Consider the following 27,303-nt stretch of genomic DNA (forward strand, 5'->3'; position numbering starts at 1 on the left):
TGTGGATGGGCCACCATTTATAAAGCCATCCTCTATTGTGGGATATTTTGTTTTTTTCAGAATATCTTTCCCTTGAGTCTCTCTGATGCTGAAGTGATGTTGGCCCACACGCTGCAGGCTGAGAAGGCCACTTGGATTGGTGGCACTGTCTTGTCAGGAAGGACTCCTCCAGGATTTGTTCCCATGGGCTTGGTCAAAGTTCCCAGAGGCTGCATCCCATATTCTACGGTACAACACACTGAGATGGCTCAAGGCATGAATTATGGTCAGGTGAGGGGATCAAACTTGACCCAGGACTTCTGGGTCGTAGGCGTAGGGTTCACTTTCTGCCCTTCAGCCCACAGAAGCCCAAGTCCCTGGCCTCAGACCATCCACTTCCTTGCTCAGCTGCTTGGGTTGTCCTTGAGCACGTCCTCAGCGTTCTCCTCACCTGGGCCTCTCCACAAACACGTCCTCAGGGAGCATGTACGGAGCCTCTTTCTTCCTGCTCTCTATCACCTGAGGTTTGGGAGGAATCGTGAGAAAAGCTGGGTTCACCAGGGAGAGGGAAATCCCAACAGGCCAGTGAAAGAGTTCCCGCTCCCCTGAGCACTTCCTCCCTCCCACGAACCCCCTGGAAGAGCACCCACGGCTGGGCTTCTGAGGGAGAAACTCAGACCAACAGGGACCTCAGGGCAGCCTGTGAAGCCCAGGAGGACTGCTCAAGCTGTCTCCAGTGACACACATGCATTAAGTGTCCTCCAAAGGCAGGGGACTTAGCTCCCAAGAGAGTTCAGTTTCTTGCTCCTGTGTCCTATTCCTGTTTTCTGTTTAAATGCAAAAAAGGGAGCATAGGTCTCACTGTTCCCCAAACCCAGGTGCACTGCAAAAACACCCTGATGGAGAGTGCCATGGTGAGTCTCCCTCAGCATCCTTTGCAAAGTTTCGACAAGAAAGCTGAGTTATTAAGATGCTGAGAAGTGGGAGGACGCTTGGCATGAAAGTATGTGCAGGAGGTGAGGAAGCCACGATGCTACTATTTTTACTGGAGAGGATGTGGGGGCATTGCCTTTCCTGCCCTCCTGGATCAGCCCAAGGCTGGGAAGATCCTGCCTCATTCAGGGTGGCCTCTGACACAGCAATACAGCACCTTGCTCCATGCCCCCAGCCAGCCCAGGCCAGCTGAGACCTGAGCTTCCTTGTTTAGTTTTATTTTGTTTTGCTAGTGTATTTTAAAGTTAATCCTACGTATTATATCATTCTACCTATACATAGTTCAGTATGTCTTAAAATGCCTTTTTGCAACAACTGAGAACATTTGATTATAGACCGGGTATAAGATAATACCAAGGCATAACCGATAATTTAATTACGCATGTAAATAGCATAGCAATTAGGTAGAAAGGTGTCCATAATTTTTTGGACACATACTGATATATGCAGAGGTGAAACGACATGATAGTCAAGGTTTGTTTGAACACATTTCAGCAAAGAAAACGAAAAGGAGACAGATGAAGCAAATGTGGAAGAATCTTCATAACTGTTTAGTTCGTGTGACAGCTGTGTTCACCGCCCTACTCATATTGCTTTTGTGATATTTGAAAATTTTCATAACAAAAACTTTCCTTAAAGTAGCTTTAGTCCCAGATGACCTGAGAGATGTGGGTATGTGCGCTTCCGGGAGTGGGGGGAGTATAGAGGGGCCGGAAGTAGAGGAGGGCAGGTAGCAGGTTGGGAAGGGGTACAGGATACTGCCTGTGCCTGACCCTGCCCTGCTATGTCATGTCGTACAGGAGGAGTCACTACCGCTGAGAATTTCTCATCATTAGTTCTCATGCCTAGACTAAGCACAGGGCTCATGCAATTAAGCAAAAGTTGTTCTGGGGAAACCCCAAGTCAAGGGCCTCCTGAGCTCTCAGGGTCATGAGGACACCAACCTCACGGATGTGCTGGCAGAAGGCAGGCACTGTCGTGAGTTGGCTGATGAGGTTCAGGTAGGCGGCACCCAGCGCGTAGAGGGCACAGCGGTTGTAAACAGGCAAGTTCTCTTCATTGACCTGGGCCACGTCCTGTGGCAACACAGAGGGAACAAACTATACTGGTGCCCCACCCTCCAGCCACCCTCTACCAACCTCCTTTAGAGGTGGCCCGCTACTCAAGACAAAGCCTTTTCCAGCATTTTCCCCATAACTTCCTGGGGAACAGAGGTCACCCTCATTAAAGCTGAAGCAAATGGTCCTTAGAACAATCCATGAGCTGGAGGCTCATAAATACTTGAGTGGAGAGGCGATGACCTCAGTGCCCCACTCTGCAGTTCCAGCTGTAGGGAGCTCGACTGTCCAAACCCTCATGAATCCCACCTCTAGGATGCTGTCACCTTCACTACAGACCCTGGATGATTCTTGGAGGACTGGACTGGCTTGCTAAGCTGGGTTCGTATGTTAAACTGACAAAGCTGTGTGAGTTACTAGGGGATCGGGACACAAAGGAATCTCAAATTCTAGAATGAGGACAATCGTAGCATCTGGGTTGGCCTTGCAGGACTTAGCGCCATCAAGCAGGTAGCTGAAGAGTCTCCACCACACAATTCCAGGTTCTCCACCATTCAGGACATGATGCCCACCTAGCCTCAGGGCCCTGCTGACCCTGGCCTTTGAGGTCTGAAGGACCCGCCCCAATTCCCAGCATCCTGAGCAGTAGACTTCTACCCAGGCAGACTGTGAAAGTCTAAAGCCCTATCTAGTGCCACACTGGCTGCCTGAGAGTCACGAGGGGAGCTTGTTGAATCTCCAGATCCCCAAGCTTGGGGACAGAACTGGGATTATATATTTTTATTTTTATTTTTTGCGGTACGCGGGCCTCTCACTGCTGTGGCCTCTCCCGTTGCGGAGCACAGGCTCCGGACGCTCAGGCTCAGCGGCCATGGCTCACGGGCCTAGCCACTCCGCGGCATGTGGGATCTTCCCGGACTGGGGCACGAACCCGTGTCCCCTGCACTGGCAGGCAGACTCTCAACCACTGCACCACCAGGGAAGCCCCATATATTTTAATAAGTGCTTAAGGCAATTCTGAAGCACAGCCAGGTTTGGGAACTAGGTAATCTTTAGACAAACAAGTTTGTATGGAGATCACTCCGGGCTTATGGGTACCCTCTTGGCAATCCTTGGAGTCTCATTCAGACCTTGCAAGAGACCCAGAATACTAGGGTGAAGGGATATTTTTGAAAGACCCTGTTTCCCGGGTCTCCTTTACTCTGAGGATGGGCCAAAGCCATGAATTCAGCATCATTTGGTGGTTCCCCAAATAGGACCATGGTTTGTGGTCTTCATGGAGGAATGGCCAACCAAGGGTGCAATATTCCTGGGCTCCAGAACAGGTGTTAAGCAGTGGCTACTTGGCTCTCTCACTAGTGCTTGGCCAAAACAGGTGCCCTCCCCCGATCCCAACCCCTATGTCCCGCCCACAGGGGGCCCCACCTGGACAGCCAGCACCAGGCGGATGAGGTCTACCACCACCTCCTCGTTGGCCAGCTCAATGCTGATGAGCGCCAGCAGGCCGTAGAGCGCCTCGTAGTGCTTCTGTATGTTCGTTTCCTCCTTACAGCTCAGGTAGATGTGTCTGTAGAGCTGCTGGGAGTGCTGGAGATGGGGACAAGGGTGGAGGCAAGGCCACGGCGGGCAGGGTGGGGACAGGAGGGGCAAGGAGAATGGGAAGAGCAGTCTGAAGGGGGCGACACAGCTGTGTGTACCCCACCTCCGCCCTCAGGGACAGGATGCCTTTAAAGCAGACCCCAGTGGAATCGGGCAGTGCGGGAGTATGTGCTTAGGGAAGGTGGGTCCAGTGAAACCAGCAACAAAAGCTGCTGCCCAAATCCAGTTTTAGAACACAGCCAAGGGATGCTCCTCACTCTGGCTCGGTGCTAAGTATGACCTGGGGGCTTGATCCCCTAGAGGGGTCGGCTGGTCATCCGGACTAAGCATAGTCAAAGAGGAGGAAGTGGGTTCTAGGGGCGTGGCCAGTGGCGACTTGGGACCTGGAAGACTGGGGTCCGCAGGGCCTGACCCACCCGGGGTTCACTGTGTCTTGAGGTCACGCTTGCTAACCTTCTTCATGAAGATGGTGTCCTGCCGGGAGCACTTGTCCACTTTCAGCTTCAGGACAGAGATGTCGCTGAGGGTACTGGGAGGGGACGTGAGGGGCCACCTCAGTCAGCCCTTGCGCGAGGCCAGCAGAGCTCACATGGTATCACTGGGCTCCATCCCAGTGTTGTTAGTTGTACCAATGCCTCTCTGTGTCCTCCTGCCCTGGTTCTTAGCCTGATCTCCACTTTCTCCCAAGTTCTCAAGCTCCTGTCTCTTTTTTCTTAAATACTTATCCAGATTATCCTCTTCCTCCCTTTCCTTCCTCCCTTTCAGCCCCCCAGTCTCAACTGATAACCCTGCATCCCCTTCTTTCCTCCCCACCTGAGAGCTCCCTTGGGTACCTGCTCTTTACCTCCCAAATCTCCCTCCCTTGCTCCACCAGGCACAAATGCCCCTTCAGTCTCTCCTTCCCTTGTAGGACCCCAGGGTCCATGTCCATGATTAGCTCCCTGGGGGAGGTCCCACTGAAGATCTGAATCGTCTTCCCACCTGAGTGTGAGGTCCTAATGGGAGTCTCCTCCCCCATCACACACCAAATAGAGGGGAGACCTCAAGTTCACCTGATGGTGGAGAACTTGTGACGGTTGCCATGACGATCAATGAAACTGATGAGAATCTCTAGAACGAAGAGACGGATCTCTGCGTCCTCCATGAGGGCGGTGGAGAGAAGGCGGTCAAGGAAGTTGCTGGGCAGAGCTGACATCATGTTGTTGCACTGGAAGCCGGTGGATACCTGCAAGGGAGCCCAGGATCATGTGCTTACGAACGCCGGCCCTCCTGGCAGCAGTGAGGAGACTGAGGGGCAGTCGGCAGAATTTGGGTCTGAAGCATCCATCCTCTCTAAACATCTCCCAGCCCAGTTTCCCCGTCCTCCACCTTAGGCAGCTTTTGGGAATCCTCCAACATCTACCTAGGCAACCCGCCCAGCTCAGCTGAGCTAAGTGGATGGGGACAGTATGCAGGGACATTAAGTTACTAAGAGCAAGCAAAGGATGAGCCCTAGAAGAGAGAAAAAGCCAGGGAGCCTCTGAACCTAATGTTCCAGCCCATTAGGGCACAAATGGCGAACATTCACCACGAACACGCTTCATTAGGAGCACGAACAGTCACAAAGAAGGAGAGACAGTGGAAGAAGTTACAGCTGGGCTGAGGAATTAGAACCCACGGACATGGCAACAGCCAAGAGCACACACAGCATTTGCTTACATCTCTTCTAGCACGGCCATAACGAGGGTCTTCTGATTAAAGCCAGCAGGCGTACAGAGACACCTCACCTGTGATGGTGTCAAAGTAGTTAAAAGCAGCAAACCAGATTTACTGTTAAGTCCATATTGCAAAACAAGGCCTTTGATGATTCAGCAGGCCCTTGAGGCTCTGGTAAAGCCTGGTGGCATCAGTAGTAAACATCAATGTTCACTGAAGGGGGAAGTATTTCAGTGTGCCCCAAACTGTCACCTTGGTAAGACGCAGGGTACAAATTAATGACGGTAAACTCAGCAAAGAAACGGCAGGAGTACATAGACAAAGGAGGTACCAGATGTGGGCAGTGTCAGCACAAAAAGACTTTATAAAAATAGTGTGACATGAAAGGTGTGGGCTGGAGAGAGGGGAGGGAGGGCATGAGCGGGAGTGAAGGGGCTGTGCGAGCGGCATGGTTAGAACAGAGACGGGTTGAGGGGTCACATGGGGGGTCTATGGAGGGAAAGGGGACTGAGGACCTTCCAATTTCAGTCTGAAAAGTTTGAAATCTGGATGTACATCAATTAGAAACTGAGATTTACTCTTTAACAAGGAGCAACACGTGAAGAACAACATTTCTAGAAAATTCTTCTTGGTTGTATTTATGATAGGTGAGGAGGAGGGAGCAACTATGAGAATAATCTAGTTCTGAGATGTCCAGAGTTTAGGCCAGGGTTGTGCCTTGGGGAGCTTGTTACAAATACAGATTCCAGGACCTCACTCAGACTAATGGCTCAAAATCTCTAGGGAATCTATATGTTAAACAAGTTAGTCATAGGAACAGCATTTGAGAACAATAAATCTAGCCTCCAGTGATGGCTGCAAAGAAGGAAAGAAGACAAATGTAAAAAAAATTGACAAAGGGGGGGAATTCCCTGGCGGTCCAGTGGTTAGGGCTCGGCACTTTCACTGCCAGGGCCTGGGTTCGATCCCTGGTCGGGGAACTAAGATCCTGCAAGCCGCGTGGCATGGCCAAAAATATTTTTTTAAAAAATTAAACATTAAGTTAGATAAAAGAATTATGGTTATTATTTTTTTTAATGGATAAAGGGAAAGATAGTGGCTGGGGGACTGAGGTGGGCATAAGTACCAAGGGAGAAACAGGTGGAAGGGACCTGGGGAGATACTTGGAGGGAAAAAGGGCAGGAACCAATAGAGTCCATCTCAATACAGAGATAATGTTTGAGTGACAAGGCCAGCAGTAGCTGAGTAGCAGGCATCCTGCCTGCTCTGGAAGACCCAGCCCTGTGGGTACCCAGCCTGGCTAGTGAGTGGAACACAGGTTGGATTTCAGCCCCCTACTCACCCCTTTGGCTGGGCATGTTTGTGCAGTGTGCAACCTGCACGACTGTTATGTAGTAGCCTTGTTTCCTTGGAAGGAGCTGCCTCCTACAGAGGCAGAGCAGGAATGGGGACAGGAGAGGCTCACCTGAAGGAGGGATTTCAGCAGCATAATCTGGGTCAGCCGGTTCCTGTTCTCCCTATAGACCAGAGACACAGATGATCACCAAGATGGTGATATAGGCAAAGACCCCACACTTGCCTGCCCAGTTCTCTCTCCTGATTAGATTCTCCATGAGGCTTATCTTGGGTTACCCAGGACAGTGACTTCCAGACCAGGGAACTAATGGCTCCCCCCAAGGTGGGAGGTTGTTATTGGTGGGACAGACTGAGGAACTGTAGGAGCCAAAGGCCCACTAAAGGCGGCTGAGGGATTTGAGAGTAGAATGAGAGAAGACAAGTAAGGACAGAACCAGGAAAGTTGAGATGGAGAAGGGAGAGAGCCCCAAAACGTGGGACGGGGAGTCAGGTGGAATTTAGGCTGGGAGAGGAAGGGGGAGGAAGGCATGGTAGACTCACCCGGTCCTCCCCATCTCCACAGGGTGATGCAGGGAAGGCAGTGGAACCTTGCTCATGGTGAAGAGGATCACCTCGGAGCGCTGGTAAGTAGGCAATGTGCTGGCAAAGGAGCCTTCAGGAAAAAGACAGAAGAGAGGGTTTGAGGCCGGCAGCTGCTGGAGTCTCCGCTCAAACTTTCAGCTGAACAAACTACTGTGAAGAGTGCGGGCTGCTTCTCTAGGGAGACGATTAAGACCCAGAGGGAGACACCTAGATGACGGCAGAGGACTCTTCCAGGCTCCCGTTCCTTCACTTGTTATTCCGGAGGCTGCGGTTAAGGTCTCCGGGATGGCGAAGCTCCAGTGGCGCTAGGACCAGAGGGCTCTGAAAGTGATGAGCCCTTACATGCACATGGTGGCTTTATGGTTCTCCCCTTCCACATCCACGTGCATATCCATGGCCTTCTCCCTGTCCTCTTTCCTTCCTTTTCTCTTTCTCCCACCTCCCCTCCAATCGCTCAAACGTGGAAGCATCAGGCGGCCCTAATGGGGACTGGGGTGCGGGAAGAGTTCGCCTGTCTCAGCCTCTGATCTGAACTTCAGGCTGAGAAACCCGGGGAGATTGTGCTGTGATCTAACTCGGGCCTGGCCCAGGCCACTCTGTGAGCTGTGTGCGCCATGGGCTGACTCCATTTCCCCCAGTGTCCGTGAATAACACGATTTAAGTGGATGACAATCTTACACTCCCCTGGACTAACTTCCTCGCGGAAGGGGCCCCGCCTTCCCGCCCGCCTGCCTGCTAGCCTGCCCACCTGCCTGCCCCTCCCTCCGCGGTTCCGGCCCCGGGCCCCGCCCCTCCCCGGGCCCCGCGCCCCGCCCCTCCCGGGCCCCGCCCCTCCCCGGGCTCACCTATGGTCTTGATGACCGCCTCCTGGAACATGCGCTCTTCGTGCTCCTTGATGATCTTGGTGCCAAGGCTGATGGCCCCATCGTAGCTCCCGGTCAAAGCGTAGTCGATGCTGAGCCGCAGCTGCCTCAGCAGAGTGTTGAACATCTCCAGCACCGTGGGCCCTGAGCGCAGCGGGGTGGGAGACCTGAAATCCGGGGCTGGCACTCCTCGCTTATTCTCCCCTGCCCTGCATTATCGGGCAAGCCCAGGCCCCCTTCCAGCCAGGGGCTTCCTCTGCCCACTACCTTCCCCGGCTGATTTCTCCTCCTGAGGAAAGCCGGCTCTGACACCTCCCTATCGTGCCTTGCCCTCTTCTGGAAGGGGAGGCAGCCTACGGTTAAGGGCAGTTCCTTGTCCTTGGGGGGGTCCCCAGGCTCCACTCCACTCGGGATCCCCCTTACCCACAGAGCCCGTGGCGGCGATGACAGCAGCTTCCGACAGGACCTCCACGATGCCCGCCCGCACCGTGGCCGCGCTGCGGCTGTTGGCATCCAGGTGGCTCAGGAGCTGCTGGATAACCAGGTGGGAGTGCTGCGGCTGGGGGGGAGGGAGAGGTGCTGGTCCCCAGATAGCAGCCCCCATATGGCCTCTGAGCCAGGGCAGCCCTCGACGAGGACCCAAAGCTGGGTGGACAAAAGGGAGGTCCCAAGGCTAGCAGGCACTAGAGGTGGCACCCGGATACCCCAGTTCCTTTTCCTGAGCCCCTCCCCCTCCTCGGTCCAACAAGGAGCTGAGTCAAATCCCAATGAAGACCTGGATTTCCACATTTTTCCTGGGCCCTTTCACTTCAAATGGGTCAAAAGTCAATTTTAAGATTCTGTCTTCCTTTTCAGTTTCCCCAGATCCCAGGTCTTATTAAGGCCACAAGAGGCCAGGTGGTTTAGTCCAGTGGTGCTCGAAGTGTGGCCTGTGGTCTGGTGCCAGTTCAAGATCCGTCTGATGCCCATTTACATTGAGCTAAGTATGGAAATTGAGAGTAGGTGTTGAGTAAGCAATTTGACAGAAGCCGTGGCAGCCAATTATGGTCTGTGGGCTTGTGTTTTGCATGAGGTTGTCGTTTGTTTTTTCTAACAATTCTTTTTGTGTTTTATAAAGTATGGGTCTGTGACATATTGGAAATTAAACTAGTCCTTCTCCACGACCAGGTTAAGCAGCGCCGGTTTAGACAACTAGGGGCTTAGGAGAAGTCACAGAGGACAGCTGGTTTTCTCCAGGCGTGCACCGTTCCGCTCCGAGAGGCGCCACCTTGGCCAGAGGGACAGGCTGGACCAGGGGAGCCGCCGTACCTGAATTGAGTACATGATGATTTTAAAGCAACGGATGGCGAACACCTTGGGTTCCCAAAGAGAATGGTTATCCAGGTGGCTGTGAGGGAGAAAATATGGAGAGTAACTATGAAACGCAAGTGATGTTAGGAGGGAGAAGCTTGGTGGGAGAAAGTCACCCCCCAAGAGACCCAGCCCCTCTCGAAGCTCCCAGGTAAGTAGCAAGGGCTTTCAGGTGTAGGTGAGAGAAGGGAAGTACGAGAAGTCAACGAACAGGGTTCCGCAGCTGTGGGCTCAGGAATGAAGCCGGGCACCTTCCTCCTCCCAACTCCTCTCCCCAAAACTGTGCTCGGTCACCATGTGGTAGCTTTTTTTTTTTTTTTTTGCGGTACGCGGGCCTGTCACTGTTGTGGCCTCTCCCGTTGCGGAGCACAGGCTCCGGACGCGCAGGCTCAGCGTCCATGGCTCACGGGCCCAGCCGCTCCGCGGCATGTGGGATCTTCCCGCACCGGGGCATGAACCCGTGTCCCCTGCATCGACAGGCGGACCCTCAACCACTGCGCCACCAGGGAAGCCCACCATGTGGTAGCTTTTGATGCCACAGTGCGGGGAACATGGGCACAGAGAAGGGACCCACTTGGCCGAAGCACCACAACTATAACACCTCCTTCCCTCCTCCCGAGTCAGCAAGGAGGTGCCGGACCTGAAACTGTTCAAAGCTGAAGGCGGGTGGGTGGGGAAGGGGAACACTCACACGAGAACAGGCTTGATGGCGTTTTTGATGTTGCCAAAGGCAGCCCGGCCCAGCAGTTCCCGAAGGCACCTCTCAGCCAGCTCTGCAGGGTTCTCCTTCTCCTTCTCTGGTGCTTGGAGGGGGGAGGGGGACCGGCTGTGGAAACACACAGCCCACGGGTGAGGGATGGAATGCACAGCTGGGCGTCGCTTTGTGCAGGCCTTCTGTGCTTCCCTCACGCAAATGGTCCCAGTAGGACAAGCAGGAATTTGACGTGGGCTGCACTAGGTCACAGGGGAGGTGTTGAGGCTGTCAGAAGTTAAATGGGGGTAAGGAAGCCCACAGTGGAGGAAGATTGTGGGAGGAGGGATAAAGTTCTTTTTCTGGACATCCTAGGGACAGGCCTGATGTGCCTCTGTGGGAAGGATAGATGCCCTGAGCACCATGGGCCTGGGGAGGTGCAGACCACGAGTGTCTCCATGCCCCCAAGGCTTTGGAAGGAACGACAGATGAGATAAGAAGAGAGGGAGGCCGACAGAGTTGGAGAAAGCAGAAGAAAAGGGGAGAGAGGAAGGAGGGGAAAAAGCGGGAAAGGCACGGGCGTTGGCTTAGTTAGGTGCGACTCAGTGGTACCCACCCACCTCCACCTGACACCACCAGGGAGCTTGTCAGTGAGATGCTATTCCAGGAACAACCACCAGAGGGCACACTAAATTTCCCAACCGGCTCTAGCAGCGCAGGCTCAATTGACAGAAAGTGGGGAACCCACGATATCTTCAATCGGCGTCATGCCCAGCCGACATGGACAGCACCGTGAAACTCTCCCTCCATCCCACTTCACAGAGGGGAAGAGTGAGGGGCAGGGACAGGATGAATCCATGTCTGGGGGTTCCCAGATTAAAACCCAGTATCTGTAACTCGTGTCAAGTGGCTGCTGGCTGGTCAAGTGGGCATTTCTAAGGGACTGGAACACCACTAGGAAGTGAGAGAGAAGAAAGGTCCTCCTCAGCAACTGGAACCATGAAAGGCATTTAAAAACCTCCTTGGCCTGCTGCTTCTAGAAAGACCAAGGGAACCCGACTCTTGGTTCTTTGTGTTCAGCACACACTTACCCCAGGGAGCCCAGCACCATTACTGTTTCTCCTTCAGGAATGCAGACCTTAAGGGGTACAGCAGGCTGGTAGAAGGCCAGAGCCAAGGCTCCTAGGGAAGCAGCTTTGGACTCACTGCAGAACAAGCCACAAAAGCCAAGAGCCCTGACTTTGGGGCTGGGTTTTACCAACCAACCCAGCCGTGTGGTTGCCAAGTGCCCTGGGAGGGCTGCAGGGCCGCGTGCAAGCTCCCCCCTCTCCTGCTCACCTCTCTGCCTCCTCCACGTGTTGCAGATTGAAAAGCAGGGATGGGACGATCTTGTCCATGTGCTGTGGGTCCCAGATATTAGCCTGCAGTTCATCATTCACGGTCTTCCTCACCACCCCTTGTAGACCTTTGATACCTGACATTCGGATTCTGTAAGGAAAAGGGAGACATGGGGTCATGAAGTCTCCAAGCCCTGACAAGTCCAGCTTCTGTGACAAGGAGAGGAGTACAGCGAGGGGATTAGGGATGCACTCGTCCCTCAAAAGGCAGAACAGAGCCCACCTTCTACTCTTCATGTGACTTGGCCTCCTGGCTGGCCGCCTTCTTGTGCTGGTGGATGTGAGCACGAAGGCCACGTCTTCTGGCTTGTCTTGGAGATTCCCAGACAGCCCTTGCCCCGTACCACCCGGGCTTCATCCCTAGGGTGCCCAGTTTCTCCAGGCTCTTTAATACCCAGCTGGGTTTTCTCTAGCTTGAGCCCAAGATATAAGAGCTCAAAGTGCTGCCAAGAACGGATGAGGCAGAAACCAGGGCTGTGAGCAACTTACAGGGGGAGGGGATTTGGAGGGGAAGGGGATCTGGAGGGGGAGGCACAGAGCTGTCAGGCTCTCAGGCACAAAGAGGTCTTGGCTGGGACTAAGCTGGCTGAGAAAGCAGAGGGGAAATGAGTAAGAGCACAGAGGGGACCCCTTTTGCACATCCCCAGTTCCCACTCTGCTGACTCAGGGATCAGCACAGCCCTGCAGGAGGCGGCCCTCTTTACCGGCCATTTATTTCAACCTGAAGTTCCTTTTTTTAACCAAACCTTTTTTTTTTTTTTCCTGATTATAACATAATACATGCTAATTATAGAAAAGTGTAAAGATGATTTCCGCCGCTCAAAGATAATTATCATTGGCATTTTGGTGTCTTTCCTTTCTTCTGTGTATAAACGTATAACAGGATCAAGAACCTGCTGCATATGTAATTTGTATTGGCTTTTTTCACCTATAGCATTCTATCACAAGCATTTCCCTGCATCATTAATTCACAAACATGTTGAATGGTTATGTGCTACACTGTCAAAAGAACTTTCTGAACTAGTCGCCTATTGGTCATTTAAGTTGTTTCTAAATCTGCTTCTGTAATAATGCTGCAACGGACATCGCTGTACAAAGTACGTTACTACCTTCCAAATCATTGCCATGAGGAGAATTACTGAATCGAAAGGTAAGGAATGAAAGGCTCCCAGTTTTGGCAGATTCCTCTCCCCACGCCCACTGCACAAGCTGCAGGAGAATACCGTCCTCGCTGTGCCTGCCTCAGCACCAGGGATCTCATTCTAAACATCTACTCTAATTTTGTGGCTCAGAAAAACCCTCACATCTTGTAGCGATTTCACTTCGTATCCTTTTGGTGATTATTGGAGTTGAGCAGTTTTTCTAAATATTTAGTTGCCATTTGTCATTTCAGCTTCAGTTTTACGTGCTGTTACCACGGCGCTACCCTGAGCTTTACGCGGAGACCATAACTGGGTGGTGAGAGATGCCTAATGCACCACCATCCCCTGGCCCAGGACCATTAGGGCTGCTGGCAATGGACAAGGATTCCCTGGGCAAACACTTAGCTACTCCAGTCCTGAGCCAAGTCAGCACTCTGAGCTGAGGCTGTCCGGACTTGAGGACGAAGTAACTGTAATACAATTCTGCTAACTATTCCTGGCTCCAGGTTAAAGGTGCTCCCTAGTGCATTACAGAAATAAATCCCAGACATGCTGGGCTCATGTCCCACCCAAGAGAGCCTGGCTGGCAGGAGACCAGGCCCAGGGGATGGAAACTTTTCTACCCAGGGCTTCCTTATGTGTGACTGAATTAATTTTTCTTCACTCTTTCAATCTCCCCAGAATCCCTTCCACATAGGTACACATTTCATTCCATGATGCCCAGAGCTGACTGATCAGGCCTGGGGGAGAAGCAGCCTCTTACTGTTCCTTATAATGGGCTCAGTGGAGGCCTGCCCACGTGCAAGGGGCTGAGAAGTCTCTGAACCCAAGGGGACTACACACACACACACACACACACACACACACACACACACACACCTATTCATGAGACCCAAGGGTAGTTCTTGGAAAGGAGCTCTGGGCTCTGCAAAGGCTGCGAAGGACCGGGGGAGAGCTCAGGGAGAAGGGGAGGGGTGCAGGGAGGTTATGGATGGGAGACAAGACAAAGGGAGAAACTCCTCTCACCCCGGCAGCCTTGCTTCCATGGGTGGCAGGTGCCAGGCTGTGGGTGCTGATGGCACTGCCCGGTGGCCAGAAGCAAACCTCAGCACCCTTCTCCTGACCTTCAGTCGCTCCCCACACCATCAGGACATGGTGCGACCGTGTCTGCTTCTGTGCCTCCTCCCCTGCTGTGGAGTGTGTGTGTGCGGTTGTACGTGTATGAGTGTGTGGTTTGTGTGAGAGTGTGGTTATGTATGTGTGTCATACAGTCAGTGTATGTGACTGTATGTGTGTGTGCAGTTCCACAGGCCACTGTATGTGTGTGCACATGTGGTTGTGTATGCAGTTGTGTGATTATGTGTGTGAGTATGTGTGTGAGTGTGTGTAGAACGGCATGACGAGTGTCCCCTCCCCTCCTGGAGCTTGGCTCTACCTGCGGTCAGCACCTGTTACAGCCACACCTGGTCACAGTCCCCCCCTTCCCCATCACCTGCTTCTGGACACACCCCACCTGCTCCAGCCCCTTCTGCCTCTTCACAGCTGTTCTGGAGCGAGGTAGCTGCTGAGGGAACCAGCGCTGGGGAGACAGGGGCTCCTTCCTCCCGTGACCCCCACTGGCCCCACTGAGGCACTGCAGCAGCACAGCCCCAGGGAGCCCCTGGCTGGTCCAAGACAGGCGAGACTGGGGAGCAGGGACACTGCCATCAGTCACACAGGGTCCTGCCCTGGAGCCGTTTCACAGCTTGGAAGCTTTGGGAACAGGCAGCCTGGGGGATGGAGGGGTTCACGTCCTGTTTCTCCGACCCAGACCAGCAGCCGTGGTGAGGAAGCTGTAGTTTAGGGGTACACAGGGCTCCCGGACCGTGCCATTGCGTATCACGTGCACTCGGGCCCACTGCGGTGCTGACGTGATGCAGGAAGAAGCCAGGGGCTGAGCTCTGGAACAAAGCCATGGAGACCCAGTCTCCCGTGGGCATGTCGGCCACCCAGCCTCAGCCCCCAGTCCCTTCCTTCTCCGACTCCTGCAGCTTTGCCTGGTAAGGACAGCTCAGCCCTTTTCCCTCCTTCCTCCTCCTTTTCCTGTGTTTCATTTCGCCTCCCCAGGTTGATAAGCACTCTTTGCAGGCAGTGGTTTACTTCTCATCCTTTATCTATCGGTATCAGCATACATTTGTGTGAATTTCTTTGTGATTTCATTGAGGGGTTTAATTTCTATGTCAATGAGTGTATTTCTGTAAGTTAAGTATTTTTTGGGAGTGTGAGTATGTGTGTGTAAAAGTGTGTTCTGTAATTCAAGATGTTTATCTGAAAAGCATCCTTTCCTTCATTCACTTACTCAACAAGTATGTCGTGAGTGCCTGCTGCTCTCCAGGCACTGTCTTAGCACTTGGGATGCGTTAGAGAACAAAACAATGACTCCTGTCCTCACAGAGCTTACATTCTAGTGGGGAGAGACAGACAATGAATGAGAAACATATGTAAATTATGGAACATGTTTGAAGGGGATGAGTGCTATGGGGAAATAAAAACAGAGCAGGGTGAGGGAGAAGGGGAGGGTCAGGGGAAGGCGTTGTTGACAAGGGGACACTTGAGCAAAGCCTTGAAGGAGGTGAAGGAGTGAGCTGTACAGCCCCACAGAGGAAGCATCCCAGGCACAGGAACAGACTGTGCAAAGGCCCTGTGGCAGGAATGTCCCTGGTGTGTTTCCAAGGCAGCACGGAGGCCTGTGTGGCCGAAGGGAAATGAGGAGGGGAAGAGTGGAGGAGATAAACTCAGGAGGGTGGCAGGGATCAGCCAGTGTGAGGACTTCAGCTTTTTATATGTGGGTGTATATTTTGATGGAGAGTGATGAGTGGGAGTGTTTCTAGGGTGTATAAAGGCATGCACTTCTGAACAAAAGAGAGCACAGGTGTGTACATGTGTGTGTTACTGGCTCTCAAATTGGGCTCAGAGGACCGTCACCTTACGTCCCACCCTGTTTTCTGTCCCCAGAGGCTGTTCCTTTAGAAAGCATGTGCTGGGAGCCTAGCTCTGCCCACGCATCCATCTAAGTCCCGCCAGGTGCCCCTTCCCCACCAGCAACATCAGAGCCTCGGTAAACGCCAGTGAAATCAGACACGCAATCCGGGCTGGGAGCTCTGCAGGACCATCAATGCCTCTGCCATTAGAGGCACAGCCTCCTCAACTTCCCTTATACTCACTTAGTCTTGATCTCCAAGTCTTCATGGCCAGAGTGGCACATTTCACTGAAGCGAGACACGAAGAAATCGTAGCTCCGATGGTAGGATGGGGTGTCCTCCTCTATGTTGGCAAACTTCACAAACTGTGTGGGGTGAGAGGGGAAATGCATCGTGAGGTGACCCGCCATGCTCCTCGCCTTTGGGCTCGGGGACCTGGCATCCCCCAGGCCCTTTGCCATAGTAAAGCCACAAGAAAACACATCTTAGGAACCATGCATCTCAGGATCTGGCTATAGTCCACCTCCCAGAGCACACTCGGGAAATCTGAGTTTCTGAGTTCTCCTTTCCTTTCTACACAACAAGAGCAGAACCCCTGGCCCTTCTCAGCCCTCCCCTGCTGGGTGAGCAGAGGATGGAAGAGAAGAGAAAGAGAAGGGGGCTCAGTCACTTAAGTTCCTCCTCCCATTTACATCCAGAGCTGCCCCAAACATACAGGCTGAAAGGCTGTGAGGAATAACGCTGGAAACTGAGCAAAAGCCAAGGCCAAAGCACAGAGCACCACCCTAGAATGCATTCTGGGAAACCAGGACAGCGCTGAAATTTGATTTAAAACCGTAATTACGCTTTATTGTTAAAATTTTGAGTACACTTTTAACGTTTGCAATTTCGGTTCATTAAGCCTTGCTCAGCATTCTCAGCCGCTAGATTCCTTCTGTCATCACCAGGCTGCACATTTGCAGCTCTAAATAGGGACTTGATTTCAAATGAGTCTCTCAGAGAAGCAAGAATCACAGACTGAGTGGAGTTAAATTACTAAAAGTTAAATATAATTTTTATAGGTTATTTTGTTTAATGTTATGAATTTAATACCACAAACAACTCTAAACGGACTAAACTTAGACTACATTCTCCACTATTTTGCCTTGTATTATTATATAACTTTTACAAACCTTCGTTGGTTCAAAGAGGACATACTGTTATTCCTAAAATCATCTCATCAGCGCGCTCAGAATATTGAGTATCAATTGTCAACCTGTTTCCCCATTTAACTACTTAAAAGTTGTTAATAACTTTTTTGGGGATGAAAATTAGCAACTTCCACAAGCATCCTTACTATTACAGTGTTTTGTTCTTGCAATAATAAATATGCATTTATTTTCTGCTGAATCATAAAACCTCAACATGCAAAGCAGATAAGGAAATCTTCCCTTCTAAGTTACATCTAAAATGCACACATATATGTGGAAGTATTCTGATATTAGCAATAAACCCAAATGACATTGCTTGCATCATTGACGGGGTTATGCAGAAGAGGCACAGTGGTAATCCATGTGATCACAAGATCATTGATTAGACCCAAGTTCAGGAGTTCCAGAAACAACGATAGAGCTGGCCTTTGGCTACGTGATCTTCCTAAGCCCCACGGGCTAGAACACAGACTTAGGCTGATACCGAGGCTGAAACCAAATTTGGGTGCACTGCTGCTCTTAACCACCAACAGGATGTTCCCAGGCTGCACTCCCCACGGCCAAAGCCTGGCTTGGTCCATCCACTGAGAGGGGTCATGCAGCTATGCGGTTCTAACCGCAGATCTACCTCTAACTGGTGGGGTGACCTTTGAGTGGGACATTTGACTTCTCTTCTGTCTTGGTTTTCCCATGTGTGAAATAAGCAGCCCAGTCTTCATTCACGACATTTCTTGATTTTTTATCGATGCTGTATCTACTTCAAATGTGACGAGGCAGTTTAAGATAAGACTATGTGTATGCGAGAGCGCATGCATTTCAGAATAATCAGAACAAGACTGAAAAAGAAAGGAGGCCAGTAACAAAGGAGAAACAGTCAAACAAAGACTTTGTCCCCAATATATAGTGACTGTGTAAACCCAAATGTATGTCAGGAGAATGAATAATCAGACTTCATGGTCACTGGTGTAGGAGTTTATGGGCTAATAGCAATGATGTTTAGAACATATATGTATCAGGTACTACCCTAAGCATTTGACATACATCAGCTCTTTTGTTTCTTAAAATGACTCTAAGTTAGAGAGATATTATTATTCTCATTTTACAGAGAGACTGAGACCCACAAATGTTACATAATTGCCCAGGGTCCTGCAGGAGAAACCCAGGTCTCAACCACGAGCCTCTCCAACAGAGCTCTGCCCAGAAAACCTCCAGCTCTGTTCCTGCTCCTGGCTTCCTCTAGCGCCTCAGGCCAAATGACCCAGGAGAGTTGCTCTGGGGAGGCGAGGGTGGTGGATATTGTCAGGGAGAACAAACAGAGGATGAAGAAGCCGCCAGAGGGGACCTTAGTCTGGCATTTGTAAGAGGGCTGCAGAAGTGAGGCCACTGGTTTCCAAACACTGCGGTACAACAGAGTTGAGGGGTCTCCGTGACCATGCAGATATCTGCCACAAGCCCCAGACGTGCTGAGTCAGCACTGGAGGAGATTCACCTGGTCTGAGGCTCACGCTTGAGAAACACAGCAGGATCCCTGACAGGCAACCTGGCGGCCTCCCTTCCCTCTGGCCCCGCTCCCCACGCTGATACTTCATGGAACGATTCCTGATCTCTGTGGACGTAACATCAAGCCTCTTCACTTTTTTTTTTTGGCTGTGCCACGTGGCTTGCAGGATCCTACTTCCCTGAGCAGGGATCGAACCCCCATCCTCGGCAGTGAAAGCATGGAGTCCTAACCACTGGCCCGCCAGGGAATTCCCAAGCCTCTTCACTTTCAACCTTGACTTTCCCCTTCCTCCAGTGCCGTGGAACCTCGAGGACTGGTGGCGCGTCAGGTGGCATGGCCGGAGCCCTGTTCACGCCCAGTCTGCTCTGACTGTTTTCCGCACCGTACAGGCTGCTGAAGATTTCGACTACGACGCCCTGGCTGCAAGGTTAAAGTGGAGATTACAATCAATTTCTTTTAATTAATTAATTTTATTTATTTATATTGGCTGCATTGGGTCTTCGTTGCTGCGTGCAGGCTTTCTCTAGCTGCGGTGAGCGGGGGCTACTCTTAGTTGTAGTACGTGGGCTTCTCATTGCAGTGGCTCCTCTTGTTGCGGAGCACGGGCTCTAGGTGTGGGGGCTTCAGTAGTTGCGGCACACAGGCTCAGTAGTTGTGGCTCGCGGGCTCTCGAGTGCAGGCTCAGTAGTTGTGGCATGTGGGCTTCAGTAGTTGTGGCATGCAGGCTTCAGTAGTTGCGGCACACGGGCTCAGTAGTTGTGGCTCGCAGGCTCTAGAGCGCAGGCTCAGTAGTTGTGGCACACGGGCTTAGTTGCTCTGCAGCATTTGGGATCTTCCTGGACCAGGGCTCAAACCCATGAACGAGTGCACCACCAGGGAAGCCCCAATTTTTTAAAAATGGAACATTCTGTGATAGCCACAGAGGTAACGCAGGGTAGAAAACACGCATGGGGATTCCTTTCCTAGAACTACAGAGGCTTTTTTCTAGGCCGGCCCAGCAGTCACTCCTGAGTCTCCCCTAGCTGGGCCAGCCACAGCTGCTAAGCTCACTGGAAAATTCCCTCACTCTTTTCTCTCGTGACTCTCTGCATCCCCAGATTTTTACTCTTCTAGAGTCTTCTTCCCTGGAAACTTAGTTTTGAGTCTCCTTCTCAATTTTCGATTTTAACATGATGGTGCTCTATTTAAGTGGACTATACTCGCCTACATCTGCCGGGCCCACAGTCAGACAGCCGTGTCCTCACTCTGCTTCTTGTCACCTGTGTGCCTGTGGACATCGTTTAACTTCTGAGCCACTGTTTCCTCATCTGAAAAATGGGGGTGATGGGGCCTATGTCACCAGGGTTAAACGAGGGATGTATGCAGAGCCTGCCCAGAGGAATGCTCAGGGCTCTGCGCTGCAGTGAGCATGGTGATAGGGGTCTTTAATGGTCTGCTCATCAACTCCGGTCCTCGGCTCTGGTGCAGTGTGACCCTTGTCCTTTCCAGCCAGACAATCACAGAGGAGGAGCCCAGGTGGGCAGCGTGAACCATGCAGGTGGCCATGCAGGATGCCGGGGGCAGGTGTGAATATGGAAAGAAGGAAATGAGTTAACAGCCACCCTGGTGCCCGAGGGTGGGAGTTGAGGACAGTGGCAGAAGGCAGGGAAGTTGGAAGATGAGGGCCAAGCCCCCTGAAGCACCCTTCGGGAACCGAAGGTCAGTTAGTGCAATAGGATGGGACAGAGCCCAGCACCGAGAGACAAGGAGGTGGGGCTCGATGGGAGCTCTGGGCAGCCGGCACAGCAAAACCGGGAAGATGTGGCCGAGCATTTGTTTTCATCTCTTTAAAATGCATATATCACCTCCTAGGAATGTGAATGAGGTGGAGATAATTAAGAAAAGCTCCCTGAGTTCCTGGGATAACAGGAACTGAGTGAATTCAAGGCTCACTGTAAGTGAGGTTCCTAGTTCTAAGAGGCTTAAACTTTTTACGGTCCGGCAGGACTCAGCACCGCACAGTCGTGGAATGAGCGTCTGCGGGGCAACGTACAAATACATTCAAGACACTGCTTCACAGACAGCACTCCACTCTCCACGCGCCTGCCGCTCCACTTCATTAGAAAAACAATTTCGAATATGGTTATTGTGAAGCATGTTTGCTTTGTTTTGACTCATACTGTGTTCCGTTGGGAGCCTTCAAAATATTCCTTGAAGAAGCTATTTATAGACACGGGAGTTTGTGTCTGGAGGAGCCACACCAGGCCCCGTGCCCCATCTCTAACGTCACGTGTGGATGGCAGCACTCTGGGAAAGGAGTTAACGCCTATATTCTGAGAAATGACAACATTAAATATTTCTATGGCACTTGCCGCTCAGGCATCATGTTAGTTTCCCGGGGCTGCATGCCTCCAGTCTCTGCCTCTGTCTGCATATTGTTTCCTCCTTTGTGTCCAATCTCCCCCTGCTTCTCTCTTCTAAGACCCTTGTGATTGCATTTAGGGCCGACCCGGATAATCCAGGATAATCTCTCCATCCCAAGATCCTTAACTTGGTCACATCCGCAGAGACCCTGTTTCCGTATCAGGTGACATCTGCAGGTTCCAGGGATTGGCACGTGGACATCTTTTGGGGGACCATTTTCCAGCCTACTGAAACATCCATTACCTGACATAATTTTTGGCAAACCAGCGAGTATAATAGGAGCGATACTGCTCCCATTGTGAAGATGAGGAAACTGAAGCTCTAAGGGAGCCGCTGAATTATTTCAGGTCAACCCGCTTGTGACAAGTGGAGCTGGGGCTCAAATTTGGGAATTCTGATACTTTGATGCTCTCTGCCCTCCACCAGTGGTTTTTAAATTTTACTGTGTATCAGAATGACCTGGGGAGCTTGTTGACAAGGTAGACTTTTGAGCCACCCCAGGCCTGTTGAACAAGACTCTCTGTGGGTAGGACCTAGGCATCTGCATTCGGAACAACCCCCCCCCCCCCACCGCCCCACCAACTCCTACCCTGGAGATTCTGGGGCAGGGCATCTACAGACCCCACGTCCTTTGTTCTTTTACTGGAAAGCTGGACCAGTAGCTGTGGAAATGATCCGAGGCAGGCTAGGAGGAAGAAAGCTTAAGCAGTATATTCTGGCCTCCTCCTGTCCTTGGTAACGGAGGCCAGTCAAGGCTGGAGAGATGGCCACCTCCTTTGAACTGGGGTGGCTTGGGGTTGAACCAAGGGGTCCATCTCTGAGGCCCGGGAGGCTGCAGCCTCCAGGCTCAGGCTGTCGACCAGCCAGGCCGTTGCCTCGCTCTCCAGGACTCTTGCTCTGTTACGAGATCTGGTGATGAGGCTGCACTCGATGCCATCCAGAGGGACTGAACCCCGTTTATTACATTACGGGTGGCACCAGGGCTAATAAAAGAGGCAACATTTGGTACCAGGATCTCTGAGCATCCTTGGGAACCCTTGGTTTGATAGCTTGTCAGGAGGAGCTTCCCTTCCCTGAGTCTGAAACTACGACAGCACAGATGACCTGCCCAGATGACCTGGTCAGGGAACGTTGGCCTGCAGTATCCCCATGGGGGCAGCTCCGAGGGAGCCCACCTCAAGCTGCTCCTGAGTCCTCCAGGGCTGATAGGAGGAGGCCAAAATGGAAACTTTGGTAATTGTGGTTCAGAGGATCAAATCCGGGGGACCTGGTCATGGGACCACACCCACTGTAGAAGTCCACTTGGGAAACATGCCCAAACCTGGCTGAGATGGGGTTGAGACTCTAGGGTTTAAAATAGAGCCTTCGGGGCTTCCCTGGTGGCGTAGTGGTTGAGAGTCCGCCTGCCAATGCAGGGGACACGGGTTCGTGCCCCGGTCCGGGAAGATCCCACATGCCGCGGAGCGGCTGGGCCCGTGAGCCATGGCCGCTGGGCCTGTGCGTCCGGAGCCTGTGCTCTGCAACAGGAGAGGCCACAACAGTGAGAGGCCCGCGTACCGCAAAAAAATAAAATAAAATAAAATAAAATAGAGCCTTCATCCCTCCTATTAGAGGCAGAAGAGCGTTAGGATTATGAGAAGGGGTTTGGAGCCAGAATGCATTTCTGAATCCCACCTCCCACTTGGTAGGAGGCTGATAGGAGGCACGTTTCTGAAGCTCCCCATGCTTCGGTCACCCCATCTGTACAATGGGGCCAGCAAGAGCAGCTGCCTCATAGGCTTGGTATGACCAGCCCATCAGAGTGAACAGTTATCACCTCATTTTTCCCCCAGTGGATTTCTGGCTTGCTGTCAACACTCCATACGTTTTCACTGGGCCCATTTACCTGTGTGACTCACTGATGTTTTAAACACTTGATACAGCAGGAACTTCCTGGCTGCTTCACCCCTACCATCGTTAGGTCATACTTTACAAGTGGCTTTTGTTAAAATGCTACTTGCCTAATGCACAAGATTGTGAAAGAATAAAGGTGGGGTTTTTTTTGTTTTATTTTTTTAAGATATTGCAATGAAGAGGAAGGTCTCCACAGCAACAAACTGGAGACTGTGAAGATGTGACACCTCAAAGGCCAAGGGCACCACTAGGGTCACCCTTCCAAGACCAAAGTTTCAGCTCTTCATATACAACAAAGGGTGCCAAGTTTGCTGGATGAGATTACCAACCCTCTGGCACAAGCAGGAAGGAGACACGGTTGTGTGAAAACTGAGAGTTACTAAGGGGCTGGGTCAATAGAGAGAAAGCAAGCTCCAAATATTGACATTGCAAAACCAGCTCTCCCTGGGTCTGGAGAAGAAGCTGAGCTGGTTGGCCTCACTTCAGCACTAGCCAAGTCTCTCGAAGCAGAAGTCAGCCTTTCTCTCTTCTGTAGATGGGCATTCTGAACCCAACTCCCTGCCATCAACAATAGAACCACAGTGTAAAATACTGGGCAGAGGGATTCCCTGGTGGTCCAGTGGTTAAGACTCCACACTGCCACTGCAGGGGCCGCAGGTTCGATACCTGGTCGGGGAACTAAGATCCCATGTGCCGCTCAGCACGGCCAAAAAATAAAATACTGGGCATAGAGAGAACCCCAACTCTTTCATGGTAGGACTGCAGGCCTTTTCGTTGTGTTAACCTACATAAGGAAAAATGGGAACGGTTGTTCTGTTGCACTAAGATGAACCCTAGCTGCAAAAGACCTTGTAAACCACATGGTTTTGACTTTAACACCCCCTACCCCGTTCTCCCAACTGCTCTTGTTTATAGCAACTCCCGGGAGCAGTCTTCCCTAAAGCCAGAGGAACAGTCCTACTGTGACATGATCGTGCCCTGCAAATCGCCTGCCAACCTGGGCGTAGTGATTCCCTAGACCTAGGACATCCTCCCCTGTCTATCCATATTACATCTTTCCTCCTTCAAGATTCTTTGCAAAACTGACTGTGGTTTTAAAAACTCCTGGGAAAGCCCAGTCTCACTGCCCGAGAAGGTGATCACTCTGCTCCCAAGTAGTCCCACGTGCTAGCCAGCCTCCAAGGCCTGCACTTGGGAAGCACGGACCTAGGGAAGCACTGGCTGCCTCTGCTCTAAGATCCCCATCATTTGCTGGCGCTGACCCCCGTGACCTGAGCTCTTCCACTGGCATCACAGTTCTGCCCTGACCTCCCTTCATGGAACCCACTTCTAGGCTGCTGGTCTCCAGCAGTGCTGACTTCTGTCGTGGTGTGGAAGATGAGAGAATTTCTAGTCCATAGATAACAAGTTGCAACCACAAGAGTTGATAAAATTGTCCAGAGGGAGCATATAGAGTGAGAAGAGGACAGAGCAGCAACCTTGGAGACCACAGACATTTCATGGGGACATGGAGAAAAAGAATCAATGAAGGAAACTCTATTAGTTTCCTATTGCTGCCATAATAAATCACCACGATTTAGTGGCCTAAAACAACACAAATGTATTACCTTGCAGTTCTGGAGATCAGAAGTCTAAAATGGGTCTGCAGGGTTGCATTCCTTCTGGACGCTTCCAGAGAAGCATCTGTTTCCTTGGCCTTTCTAGCTTCCAGAAGCCACCTACATCCTTTGGCTCCTGGCCCCCTTCCTCCATCTTCATGGCCATCAGAGGAGCATCTTCAAATCTCTTCCTCTCTGTCTCATCTTCTGTCTGAGTCTGATCCTCCTGCTTCCCTCTTATGAAGGTCTTTGTGAGTACATGGGGTCCACCTGGATAACCCAGGATAATCTCCTTATCTCAAGATCCTTAACTTAATCATATCTTCAAAGTCCCTTTTGTCATGTAAGGTAACATTCACAGGTTACAGGCATTAGGATGTGGACATACTTGGGGGACCATTATTCAGCCCACCATAGAAATGCAGAAGGGTGGGCCAGGTGGGAAGAGCTGGGATGACAGGGCCAGGAGGTCAAGGGAGTATGAAGAAGGTGCAATCAACGGGGAGAAATGCCACCAGAGATAGAAACTTCAGCTGAAAAATGAGTGAGGAATGGGTTATTTGCGTGGTTTCCACAGATTTCTAACTGCAAAGACAAAAAAGTACTTTTACAATGGAGAGAGCCAGCTGTCACTACCCTAACCTGGGATGGCACTTAGCATCCATAAAAGTGGGGCACCAGACACTTGTGGTCCTTTTGGGATGCTCAGTGCAGGACCCAGCACTCCCCGTGAAGTGTTATGCCTCAAAGTATTTAACCGCATCCAGTCAAACCTTCAAGTCTAATTCTAGTCTGCAGGAAGTATAAGAGACAGGAGAGCAAAACAAAGGACACCACAAGGAAATAATCAGACAAACCCAGACTGTGGGGCATTCTGCAAAGTGGTGACCTGGTCAATATCATGAAAAACAAAGAGGGGCAGGAGAGGGGTTGGGACTGGTTAAGAGACATAAGGGACACAGAAAACAAAGTAAACACATGATCTTTACTGAATCCTGATGGGAAAGACAGCAATACAAGACAGTGTGAGGACTATTAGGGAAATTTTTATTTGGACCAATTTTTTTGTGTGTGTGTGTGTGTGGTACGCGGGCCTCTCACTGTTGTGGCCTCTCCCGTCGCGGAGCACAGGCTCCGGACGCACAGGCTCAGCGGCCATGGCTCACGGGCCCAACCGCTCCGCGGCACGTGGGATCCTCCCAGACCAGGGCACAAACCCGCGTCCCCCGCCTCAGCAGGCGGACTCTCAACCACTGCGCCACCAGGGAAGCCCGAAAGAGCAATTTTTAAAAACTCAGGTAAAGTTCACAAAACATAAAATGAACCTTTTTACAGTGCACAATTCAGTGGCATTCAACACATTCACAATGTTTTGCAACTAAAGCAAACCCCCAAAGGAAACCCACCTCTTGGTCATTAATCGGTCACTTTCCGTTCCTCTCCCTCCCAGACTCTGGCAAACACTAACCTGCTTTCTGTCTTTATGGACTCACCTATTCTGGATATCTCAGCTAAACGGAAATATAACATGTGACCTTCGGGGTTGTTTCCGCCTTTTGGCTACTGTGAGCAGTGCTGCTATGAACGTTGGTGTACAAGTATTTACTTGAGTATCCATTTTCCGTTCTTTTTGGTATATACCTAGAGAGAACTGCTGAGTCATATGGTAATTCTATATGTTTAACTTTCGGAGGAACCACTCAACTGTTTTCCGCAGTGACTACACCATTTTACATCTCTGCTAGCAACGTACAAGGGTTCCAATTTCTACACATCCTCACCAACATGTCATTTTATAGGATTTTTAATAATATAGCCATCCTGGTGGGTGTGAAGAGGTATCTCACTGTGGGTTTTTTTTGACTTGCATTTCCTTAACGATTAGTGATGCTGAGCATCATTTCATGTGCTTGTTGGCCATTTGTGTATCTTCTTCTTGAATGTCTATTCAAGTCCTTTGCCCACTTTAATTGGGTTTTCTTTTTGCTGTTGAGCTGTAAGAGTTTTTCATATATTCTGGTCACTGGACCCTTATCAGATACACAACTTGTAAATATTTTCCCCCATTTGGTGGTTGTCTTTTCACTTTCCTGACAGTGTCCTCTGATGCACAAAAGTTTTTAATTTTGAAGAAGTCAAATTATCTATATTTTCTTTTGCTCCTTTTGTTTTTATTGTCGTATCTAAGAATCCATTGCCAAATTCAAGATCATAAAGATACACCCCTATATTTCTTCTAATCTATAGGTTTAGCTCTTACATTTAGGTCTTTAATCTACTTTGAGTTAATTTTTATATATGTTGTGAGGTAGGGATGAAAGTACAAACTTTAAATCCGTGATCCTTCATAATAATTTTATTATTTACACTAGGCTAATATATTAGATTGTTTATGTGAAGGACCTCGGTAGTCTCAGATTTAATATTTTCAGTTTATCCTCACAGAGTGACCTCAGAAAGTCAGGGCACATGGTCATTGCACTGTCCCTGAGACACACATTTGGACCTCTCAGGCAATAAGGCAGGTATGCAGAAGCCAATCCCTAAGCAAATAATTGAGCTTAGCTGGCTCTGGCTCCCCCTCATCCCCTGACTTTCCTGGTCTCTCACTGTCATCCCAAGTTCAGATATTCTCATTAAAGACCTGAAAGCAACACTTAAATTTAAAAAATTATACTTTACTGCATATGATGTGCAGGAACGGTATTAGCAAAACCAGACTTTTTGCTGACAAGTTTTACCGTAGCTTCAATCCTTGGGGTGGTCAAGTACAAGCTGGATAAAGATCCATTAAGGATGAAGAAAGAAAGAGAGAGGAGGTCCCAGGCTTAGAGAGCTGGAAAGAGCATCTGGTTGAGGGACACCGCCAGCAAAGCCTGCCTCTGAAGCTGAACTCTGAATCTATTGCAATTATCTGACTCAACTTTCTTATAATCACCTCTCCTTACATAATCTCCATTGTCTGCAGTACGGTAATCATTAGTCAACTGCTTTCTTGCTAATACTGTGATTCACTGTGATGGGGAATCTAGGAATTGGCAGGATTCTGAATT

The 27,303-nt window shown here is 50.8% G+C and overlaps 1 protein-coding gene across 3 annotated transcripts in view; it reads right to left on the reverse strand.

The window, feature by feature from the left end:
- The window catches only part of EFR3B (EFR3 homolog B), an 88,075-nt gene that overhangs the window by 12,270 nt on the left and 48,502 nt on the right, over positions 1 to 27,303 (reverse strand). For 2 of the 3 annotated variants that reach the window (XM_029232231.1, XM_029232232.1), the window contains exons 5-18: positions 15,909 to 16,030; positions 11,505 to 11,654; positions 11,258 to 11,371; positions 10,167 to 10,301; positions 9,434 to 9,512; positions 8,549 to 8,684; positions 8,108 to 8,269; positions 7,221 to 7,332; positions 6,790 to 6,841; positions 4,682 to 4,854; positions 4,083 to 4,158; positions 3,456 to 3,617; positions 1,917 to 2,048; positions 431 to 498 (exon numbers count right to left, since the gene is read on the reverse strand). In XM_029232231.1, coding sequence (XP_029088064.1) covers positions 431 to 498; positions 1,917 to 2,048; positions 3,456 to 3,617; positions 4,083 to 4,158; positions 4,682 to 4,854; positions 6,790 to 6,841; positions 7,221 to 7,332; positions 8,108 to 8,269; positions 8,549 to 8,684; positions 9,434 to 9,512; positions 10,167 to 10,301; positions 11,258 to 11,371; positions 11,505 to 11,654; positions 15,909 to 16,030 — 1,673 coding nt within the window. The remainder of the gene's footprint in view (positions 1 to 430; positions 499 to 1,916; positions 2,049 to 3,455; positions 3,618 to 4,082; positions 4,159 to 4,681; positions 4,855 to 6,789; positions 6,842 to 7,220; positions 7,333 to 8,107; positions 8,270 to 8,548; positions 8,685 to 9,433; positions 9,513 to 10,166; positions 10,302 to 11,257; positions 11,372 to 11,504; positions 11,655 to 15,908; positions 16,031 to 27,303) is intronic. The other variant, XM_029232233.1, reaches the window with a different exon arrangement.

Source organism: Monodon monoceros, unplaced genomic scaffold (genome assembly GCF_005190385.1).
Source record: "Monodon monoceros isolate NGI ecotype Baffin Bay Population unplaced genomic scaffold, NGI_Narwhal_1 Super_Scaffold_19, whole genome shotgun sequence".
Classification (NCBI taxonomy): Eukaryota; Metazoa; Chordata; class Mammalia; order Artiodactyla; family Monodontidae; genus Monodon; species Monodon monoceros.